General features: G+C 49.9%; 2 protein-coding genes across 2 annotated transcripts in view; both read left to right on the top strand.

Moving 5' to 3' along the window:
• The window catches only part of CNBB3470 (hypothetical protein), a gene marked incomplete at both ends in the record, with an annotated part of 3,343 nt that extends 440 nt beyond the window's left edge, over positions 1-2,903 (top strand). Inside the window, 11 exons of the mRNA XM_772022.1 lie at positions 1-920; positions 969-1,074; positions 1,122-1,187; positions 1,248-1,426; positions 1,486-1,556; positions 1,609-1,736; positions 1,788-1,894; positions 1,947-2,079; positions 2,152-2,365; positions 2,422-2,703; positions 2,767-2,903. The exon at positions 1-920 is cut by the window's left edge and continues 187 nt beyond it. Of these exons, the coding sequence (XP_777115.1) occupies positions 1-920; positions 969-1,074; positions 1,122-1,187; positions 1,248-1,426; positions 1,486-1,556; positions 1,609-1,736; positions 1,788-1,894; positions 1,947-2,079; positions 2,152-2,365; positions 2,422-2,703; positions 2,767-2,903 (2,343 nt within the window). The remainder of the gene's footprint in view (positions 921-968; positions 1,075-1,121; positions 1,188-1,247; positions 1,427-1,485; positions 1,557-1,608; positions 1,737-1,787; positions 1,895-1,946; positions 2,080-2,151; positions 2,366-2,421; positions 2,704-2,766) is intronic.
• A 2,602-nt stretch (positions 2,904-5,505) lies between these two features.
• CNBB3460 (hypothetical protein) lies at positions 5,506-9,593 on the top strand (the record flags this gene model as incomplete). Its single annotated transcript, XM_772021.1, has 5 exons — positions 5,506-6,954; positions 7,009-7,279; positions 7,445-8,421; positions 8,480-9,271; positions 9,327-9,593. 5 exons carry the CDS (start codon positions 5,506-5,508, stop codon positions 9,591-9,593), a joined length of 3,756 nt encoding a protein of 1,251 aa, XP_777114.1.
• Positions 9,594-9,723: the final 130 nt, after the last annotated feature.

Genomic DNA, 9,723 nt, shown 5'->3' with positions numbered 1-9,723 from the left:
GCTCTCAACCAGCTAAGCATTGGAACCGCTGGTAATCAGATGACGGAGTCTCCGGAATCATCGCCAACTGTCACAACAGATGGAGCAGCAAGGCGTCAGCGACGTGACAGCTTGTGGTCGCAGTGGGAGCTGGAGGGGGCAGGTGAATCGTCCGATGAAGACGATGCGTTCCTCACGCCTTCCGAGGGCCTCAGCGAAGTAGAGGAGGAGGACGAACAAGAGAACGAGCCTCCTACCGCTCCCAAAAGGACAAGTCAGCCTTCAGACGAAGCTGCTGTTGTTGATGCTGCATCTTCAACCCCTGACCATCTATCCTCTTCCACGGATGTCAAGGTAGAGCCTACAAACGTTGCCAAGGGTTCAGTTACTTCTAGTGGTGATATTGCCGGAACAGGAACTTCAACTATCCATAGAAGCCTTCCATCAACTGCCGAGACAAAAGTCAAGCGACACATGTCTCATAACCGTCCTAGCGCAACTACTGTCGACCAGGCTGCAGTATTAGGTGATGACATCGAGACATGTCGAGAGGCTATTCGCCTATTTTTGACCAGCCGAATGAAGGAGGCTGAAGAGTTTTGCGAGGAAAGCGAGTCAGAAGGCCACCACCTCTATTTGCAAAGCGCAATGGGTATCATTGAAGCGCTCAAAGGCATGATGACTTTCGACTCTGTTGACTTGCACAACGCTCTCGAAATCTGCAAATCGACTGCGGTTACGGCGTCGTCTCTCCGTCGACCTTCTGACAACGTTTTCTCCCGTCTAGGAGGTATGGTGAAATCTCATGGAGGTTTGGCCAGGGTGAAAGCCATGACACCACTGGAGAGGCATGCGGAGTTAGTCTATGCGGAGCAATCGTTAATGAAGGCAATGTTGGCCATTATCAGCGGAGGTGACTGGATCGGACTGGTCAGAGAGGCGTAGGTAGATTTCTCATTTGGCAGCTTTGGTGGCTAATCTGGCTTTAGCTTCAATATGCGCACTGCTCATGGTATCTATCGAAATTTGCAGCATTTCTTGGAGGATGCAGATAAGCATGGCTATGACGATGACATTGACATGGACTTCCGATCTGTGAGTCTTCCCTCTCGTGTCAGATAATGTTTGTTTATTTGTTTCAGGGTGTTCTTCTTGGTACTGGCACATCATCTCTTATGCTATCTCTTCTACCTGGCAAGGTTCTGAAGGTAAGACATGTGCCCGTTTAACACCGTATGCTTGAACCCGCTGACTGTTTATGCTCATAGATTGCCGAAGTCTTTGGCTACGCCGGAGACCGAAAAGTCGCTCTGGCAACGCTCATGGCTGCCGGTGGTTGGTCTCACGACTCACCGGAGCCTACTTTCAACGAGAAGAACGAGGGATTGAGGAGGCCCGTTTGTGATCTGATCTTGTTGGCCTTCCACTTGGTGATTTCTGTCCTAATGTAGGTCGTTCCTATGATCTATTATGACCTCTCGAACTGGAAGGCTAATGCAAATACAGTCCCATTACCGGCGTAGACGTTCCCCTAGCAAAGAACGTCTTGGCGTACAACATGAGGCGATACCCTAACGGTATGCGTCCACATATGGCCGTCGGAACATTGGGGGCTCATGTAATGATTAGGTGTTTTCTTCCTGTACTTCCAAGCTCGACTCCACACTACACAATGCCAACCTGCAGAAGCCAACGATTCCCTTCAGCGAGCTTTAGATCTCAAGCTGGAATATATTCAGTTGCAACACATGTGCTTGGTCCGTCATTCATTTTGGAGAGCGTAACGATAATTACTGATGCCTGGACAGTGGGATTACGCTTGTAATTATATGATGCTGGGTAAATGGAAAGGCGCTCTGGACTGTTTCTCAATTCTCAAAGACGAGTCTAATTGGAGTCGAGCCGTATACACATAGTAAGTCCAATTGGACATAACGAAGGATTCACGAAACTGATCTATCCCAAAGCGCCGCTGCTGCTTGCATCGTTGAATTGGTCGAGGATGGCGACCAGGATGCCAAAATGTCGGAAGCCGATAGGTTGATGCAGCAGATACCAAAGTTGACTAAAAAAATTGCTGGCAAGTCATTGCCAATTGAGGTGCGCTTTCCAAATCTTCAACTTTTTTTTTTTATTTTTCTTTCTTTGCCATTGTTGACCTTGAGCGCGTAGAAATTTGCCTCTCGAAAGGCCCGAAAATTCTCATCGCAATCTTCTCGCCTTTTCCTTCCTGCTCTAGAGCTGGCCTACGTCTTTGGATCATTATCAAATACCCCTCGAAGGAGTCTTCTCGATATCCATGTACCTAGGTTGAATGAAATGATGAAGAAGTTGGAGAATGGTGAAGAGAATTACGGCAATGGCACTGGCAAAGAGTACTGGGATGGTGGGTGTGTCGTCACACAGAACCAGAAACGAGAGGGACTAACGGCGATGAAATAGACTATGTCCTAGCACACTTCCTTCGCGGCATGTGTCAATTCATCGCGCGATACCAACCTGTGGATGCCGAGCCTTCAACTCTAGTGGTACTCCCAACGGACCCGTCGGACCCCGATCTCGATCAAGCAGCCGAAAAAGATTTCCAAGCAGTCATCAGGCATACTCCTGATGTCCAGCTCGATCACTGGATCTTATATCATTGTTATTATGAGTTGGGTAGACTGTATGCGAGAAGAGGGGATGATGATCAGGCAAAGTATCACTTTGAAGTGGTTATGTCTGGTGAGCCCGTGTCCGATACTTAATTCAGGAGAGGGGATTGCAGACTGACCACTTGCCCAATAGGAAAATTGCCGGATCACAATGCATACATGGCTAAAGCGGCGGGCAAATACTCTCTCGAAGGTGCTTTACTTCTCAAAACACATGCGGCCTTATCTGCTGTAAAAGAACGAGAGAAAGAAAGTTCCGGTAAAAGGTAGTAGTTGTTTAGAGGGAGGTTTCATGGGATGGTCCGGTAAAGCGAAAGGGCCAGATGTTGAGGAATACGGTAGTGTATAATGTCTGCAATCTTGATACCAATCTTTAGCGTCGTGCATACCGACGTGAGATGATCTTTATGGAACTTTTTCTATCCTTTCTGCTGATATAATTGGTCACCAACAAGTGATATGATGATCCTTTCAGCAGCAACTGCAGCGTACGAATGGAAGAAACTGCAGTACTTTTCTTTCACTGTTATAATCTAATCAGCATCCTCAGATTGATCTTTATTCCTCATTCCCGTATCCGATTGTGACTTTCAGAGGTAAAGAAATAGTCACCCCAAAGCCAATAATAGTACCCACCCACCACACAAACTCCTCAGCATCATCCCTTTCTCTCCTTGCTCTGTTTTCCTAAAAACTTTCATCCGGTCTCTTGATCCACTTGGCGAGCTTTTTTTCGCAGCAATTTACGCCTCAAAGCCATACCCACTATACAACGCGACATAGTAACGATGTGTGACCGCGCACCGGGACACAGACCCGGTAGTGGATTACCCCCGCCTAACCCACCGCCCTACGTGCCCCCCTCCAGAAGGAAGAGAGACGAGGTGTAAAATAAGAGGTCGGTGGCTGCACTGTTGAGTAGTATTCATATAGTACCAACAAGAATATGTAATGGTTTGATGGGTATTCTGTCAAGGCTCAGTATGGACAGCAAATATTACATACAACAGCAGGAGGATCATAATCATCGTCTGTCCGTCACAGCGTCGGACGTCGTGCCGGGAGTGCAAGTCACACCGAATCGTTGTGCATTCATATGTGATCAGAGCATTGAAATCAGTATGACACTGACAGTCCATGAATGGTTTTGGTATGTCGTCTGTCGTCTTCTTTCGGTTGGTGCTTTTTTCTTTTCATCTTATTGACAACTGACGACAGAAAAGGTCCACCATACTTCGTTGTCGGGGAAATCCGAAAGGCTCGTGATGACGATATATAAGTAGTTATAGTACCAGTGCTAAATGAGCTATTTTTGGGCACATGGAGGGAGACAAAGCGAACAGAAGGTGTAGAAAGATAAAATAAAATAAAAGAGGATATCATGGTTATTTATGATGAGATCTTTTGCAAGCCTGGATGCTGCATTGCCGCCTGGCTGCATTAATCGACATTCCACACAAACGCCGCACGGCGGTTATAACAACGTCACACGAGGTATGAGGACTACGTCGCCGCCCTGAGGACGAAGAACTTTATCCTTCTATTTTATGATGAATGATGTGATGGTGGTGGGTGAAATATGGAGGAAGAGCTGATGGAGCACAATGGAGAGACGACGAAAGAAGATAGAAGCGGTCACTCTCGACGAAGAGCGGTGGTAAAACGTTGCGGGATGTTGCTGTCTACGCCGAGATCTAAGCTCGGCTGTATACGAGAAATGCTTAGCAGTCTCCGTTGTGCTGCTGGAAACGAGGAGAGAAAGGGCACAAGATTAAGGTGCCAACATTATATGTACGACTCTTCCCAGTTCGCGTCGTTCTAGAGGCAAGCTAACGAGAACGCGAAGAGCTAGGGCGGCTACTATAATTTTTTAACTCTACTGATAATTACGACTCGTAAGTCTTGTTGCTGCCGAATGCAAGCCGGGAGCCGGATGCAAAGTACAGATACCAATAGTGATCTAACTGTAATCAGCAGCAGCAGTTGGTGTCAATGAGCAGAACGAATGATCCCGTATGCGTCTGTGAGGAAAGATAGCTAAAGCGGCGACTGTTCATTGCATGGATAAACAGGGCCTGAAATAGACCTGGGGTCGAGCGTTGGGACATGCATAGGCAATGAGTTAGAAGCAAACTGAAATCAGCGACGAGGCCGGGCGGCGGTTGTCACTGTGGAGTTTTTGAGAGCATGACGTCGAGGCTGGGGCTGGACGTGTTGGCTTATTATCGCCACCTATTGCACTCTTCCAACCCTCCTTTCCACTTGTCCCAACGCCCACAGCGCCTCCCTCCCCTCCGCGAAAAGTCCCCCAAACCGTCTCCTCTTCCCCATCCCCTGCCCCGCGCCAACAGAAGGCTCGCATATCTCGCCGGATCAGCTAATTAACCCATCGGTCTTCGCCCCTTGTCCCTAGACCCGTTCCTCACTCTACCGCACTCGTCGACCTGGGGGGCCCATCGCTTTCGACTTGTTCCGCCAGCCTTTTCCAGCTCTCTGGCAGTCCTTTCCACTCTCTGGCAGTCCTTTTCCATTTCTCTGGCAGCTTCATCCCACAGTGCATAGCCTCGGACGGCGATCTCTCAGAATCGGCAAGAAAATTGGCCAAGAGCCAAGAGATCCGTGAGTCCGTTTGCCCGTCGCATTCATCGGCATCGCCATTCGCCTATCTCACGTTTTGCATCAACAGAGGATATTGCTGCTGCTGTACCCGTACAAGTGAACAAACAGTGAGTCACCCGTCCTCACTTACGATTTTCCACCCCCTGCGTGTGCGTCTCATGTCGCCCAATAACCATCTTGCAGTACATATCATCAGTGTCAAATATCCCATCTAGCTCCTCCGGAACTACTACTAGCGGACGCACAGCTCAATATGCCCCTATTCTTCCAACGCTCTCGGCGGGCTTCCGAAGCCCCTCCTGCGCTCCATCCTCCGGATCCCCAGGTCCACAAGCGGCTCTCCATAGATGCGACGTCCAACACAGATCACAACCCGCCATTTTCAAGCATGAACAGTACAAAACTCAAGACGCTGCTGGGAGCTGGTCCTGGGAGTGGTAGCCAGTCTGGGACGCCGAAAAAAGAAAGGATGAAAAAGAAATTGACTACCCCATCAATGTTTTTCCGCCGTAATTCTAGCTCTTCTCCCGAGCCTCCCAGGCAATCTTCGACGTCACTCGACCAGGGGAGCCATGGGTTACCCGGATCTGCGCCTGTTGCCACAAGACCTGGAAACGAACTTGCCATGGCCGATTATCGGGATTCTGCGCAAAAATTGTCCACCAAGCCAGTCAACGCTGGGTATTTCCCATCAGCCACTGTCGTCCCTGATAACTTTATCCTTTCGCACACTGTTTCACCTGAAACATCCTCTCCATTGTCGCAAGAGTCAGTCAGTCCCAATGCGCGAACTCGCCCTTTATCGCGGACTTGGCAGCCGTCGTACCCTCTGGTGCTTCCGGATGAAGGATATGCGGAAGTTCCCCCCAATGAACTAGTACCATTGACTACTGGCCCTGATATCGTTAGCGCGACGAATGACGAAAATGCAAAGCGTCGATCAACAGATGCGCAAATGTTGGACAGTCGGCCAACTACAAAGCAGCAAGAAATGGTGGTGGTCCCCCCCGAACCGCAGCTTCCCACGCCACCGTTGAGCGGTAGAGTATCGCCCGAGACTGGATCACAAAATGAGGTGGACACAAGCCAGAGACGGCCGTCCTTGGCCCTCAATATCTCTGACGAAGTTTTGACGCCGAAGGCTCTGCAGCCTGTGTCCCGTGAGCAGGGGAATATCAAGACATCTGTGGCTGGCGCCGACAGCCAGATGCTCTCTGGAAACGTCCATCCGCCAAAGACGCACAGCCAAGATATTCTCGCGATCGCACCATATCCAATCACCCATCACACTGCCTCTTCGATTCCCTCCATATCTGCCCCCCCCGCCACGCCTTCCTCAACCATGTCATCTTCATCCTCGCCTGTCCGTATGTCTCACCCAGGTCTATCCGTTCGCAAAACTACTGTCATTCACTCTCCCCCTATGCCCCAGCCCATCAGGAACCTGCCAACTCTAACCAATCTTGCAAGCTTAGCGGGTGACACCTCCAGTCCGACTCCAACAGCAACACCAGGTTGGGGGGAGTTGGCAAAGGAAGGAGGACCTAAAACGCCAGGAGGTGGAATCATGAGATCACCGATAACAATGATGAACGGAGCAAGAACGCCAGCTTTAGGTTCATTTACATTGAATTTACCCCCAGGAAAGGCGAAGAAGACACCAATGACCGAGCAGGAATTGAGAAAGGCCAGGAGGGCGATGGTACGTTATTTGAATTTTGCTTCCAGCCATTCAAAGATCTGATTCGGTACATAGCCTGTGATGCTTCGCCAACCGTCAACAGTACCCTCAAATGAGGATGACGAAGGTGGAGATGCCGGAGACGATGACGACGAGGAAGAATCTGAGGATGGCGTAGGCTCTGATGGTGATTCCGATAATGATAGCGAGGCGGAAACCACAAGGAATCCTTCGACAGTAGACTCAAGTCTCATGGGTTTTGCTGGGAGATTGGCCAGGAAAACTAGGACAGGTTCTTCAAGTCAAGTTGGAGAGATGGCGAAGAGTGCAGTAACGGAAGAAGGTGGTCAGTCACCGATATTTTCTCGCTAAAAGATCATTACTGACAGTTACATTGCAGATGTAAGCGGATCAAGGGTATCAAATGCGTCTACGGATATACGTCATGAATCGGATTTTCCACGATTTAGTAACATGTCAAACGTACCCGGATCGACCATTATTCCCAAAGCCAATGGCAAATCAGTGTGGTCACTGAGTACACCTTGCGAAAAAAGCGAATCCACTTCTTGGGCACAGTTCAGTAATGAAGGTACTCCTGTACAAGATGTTGTGCCGACGGTTATCGTTGATACTGGCAATGCGCAACCTACAGCTGGAGCCGCAGCTGCTATTGCGAGAGCCACTCTGGAGAGAGGCCAACCATCTAATCCGAGCACGCTTACCACAACATCGAGATGCTCCTCTGGATACTTTGATAGCCAGCCGTCGTCTTCTGGTCCCAGTGCTATGCCATCGCCGCTACCTCGATTGGATAAAGGAAAGGGCAAGGATGCGGCTGTGGACTCGGGCTTGGCAGCATCAGTGACGGCGCCAAGAGTGGAGGACGAAGAGGAAAGGAGTGTTTTGGAGGAGGAAAGCGAGGTTGAGGAAGACGCGCGGAGAGAAGAGCTTGGAGCCAGCAGCGAGGATACTAGTGAGGTTTCTACTGAAGGTGGAACGCCATCAGTAGAAGCAAATGACACTGTCGAATCTACCGTTCAACCCCCGCCTTCTCAACAAGCCCCCCAACGTCCCTCTCTTTACACTCAGACTTCCATCTCAATGATTAACCTTCCACCCAAACCTCAGGATAGCGGAGACAGTACTGCAGGTCGAATGCTCGTCAAACCAAAGTTGGAAACAGTCAAATCCGGTGAACAAATGCCCTTCCGTATCTCTTTGCCACCTCAACAAGAGCCTACTGGGCCAGGTGGTATTCTGAGCCCCCAAGAATGGGCCAAACCGCCTCCCACTCCTGCGGCTGGATTGAATGGCTTCAATCTCTCAGTTGCCGGAAAGGATAAACAAAAAGAGTTGAAGAGAAGAAGGTCGGCAGATGATTTAGTGGCGCCACCACCAAAATATGAGCCACCATTCCCCGGGACATTTATTCCAAAACCAAGGGACGAAGAGGGGAGGGAAAAGCTGCCAAAATACTGGTGCTCGGTAAGTCTCAAACGTGCTGATTCCGCCCAAAGGATGAGTATGCTTATAGTGATGCTAGGTCCATATCGAAGGCATGCTGCAACGGAAAATGGAGTTCACCGGAGAGAAGGACCTGGGAACCGGACCTGACGGCAAGAAGAAAGTTGAGAAGATCCAAGCTCGAGACCGAAGCTGGAAACGCTATTATTTCATTCTGCACGGTACTGCGCTCTTGGTGTACAAATTTGATCCTCACAGATTCCCATTGAAGACCGATGCGCCTGTCCCCACTATTGACGATGAAGATGCGGACGAGTTTTTGCATGTACATCCAGCGCCTGAGAGAAGGAGAAGGGCATCGTCGAGCAGTGCGATCGGTCCTGGTAACAAGAGGAGCTCAATCTCAGCCGATCCGGGTCGAAGGGGTTCAGTGGATACCACAAACTCTATGACGTGGCGTGGAACTGGTGATTCTACCTCCCCAATCAGTATTCCCATACCGGGGCGCCGAACATCCGAATCTAACAACACTCTTGGTTCAGGCAGTTATCGGCGAAGCTCTTTGTCGATAGTGCATAATGCCGAAAATGGGGATGACGTCAAGGATGCCGCCCTTTTCAACAGTCAGCGACGTGCTTCCACCTCTGGGACAAACGCCGCCTATCCATCGAGCAGCTACGGGTCGACCAATACCCCCTTATCTAGTCACTTTCAGCACAATGCTTTGGTAAAACAGTATTCGCTGAACAAGACGGAGAGCGGCTTGGCTGCCGACTATCACAAGAGGAAGAACGTGGTTCGTGTCAGGGCAGATGGCGAACAATTCCTGCTGCAGACGGAGAGTGCAAGGGATATGGTCGACTGGGTCGAGGTACGTGTATCGGCAGTTCGCAATGCGGAGATTGAATTCTAACAGTTCAATTTAGGCGTTCCAAGCTGCTACAAACGTTGCCAAGGATCTTGATGAACGACCTATGCCAAAGATAATAACCCTTCCTCGTCGACGACGAAGACGTAATCCAGCTCAGCAGGCTGCCGCTGCCGCCGTTTCCAATCCGGCCAATGCCGCCGCGTCGGGTGCGATCAATCCTAGAGAGGCGACAATGGTGCAGCAAGCGCTTGTCGCGGCGGATGAAGCGGAGAGGGAGAGGGAAAGGATGTTGAGGGAAGATCAGGAAGCGGCCGCAACGTAATGTAATGAAGATGATGTCTTGGCGAGATTTGGTTCATAATTATGTAGCATTAACGTAAGACAGTACGAGTTCTATCAAACCGTCCTCCCAATAGAGTGTCCTGGATAATAATACAAATGCATAGCTATCC

Source organism: Cryptococcus neoformans, chromosome 2 (genome assembly GCF_000149385.1).
Source record: "Cryptococcus neoformans var. neoformans B-3501A chromosome 2, whole genome shotgun sequence".
NCBI lineage: Eukaryota > Fungi > Basidiomycota > Tremellomycetes > Tremellales > Cryptococcaceae > Cryptococcus > Cryptococcus deneoformans.
The sequence above is the reverse complement of the archived record's forward strand: the minus strand, read 5'-3'. Positions and strand labels throughout refer to the sequence as shown.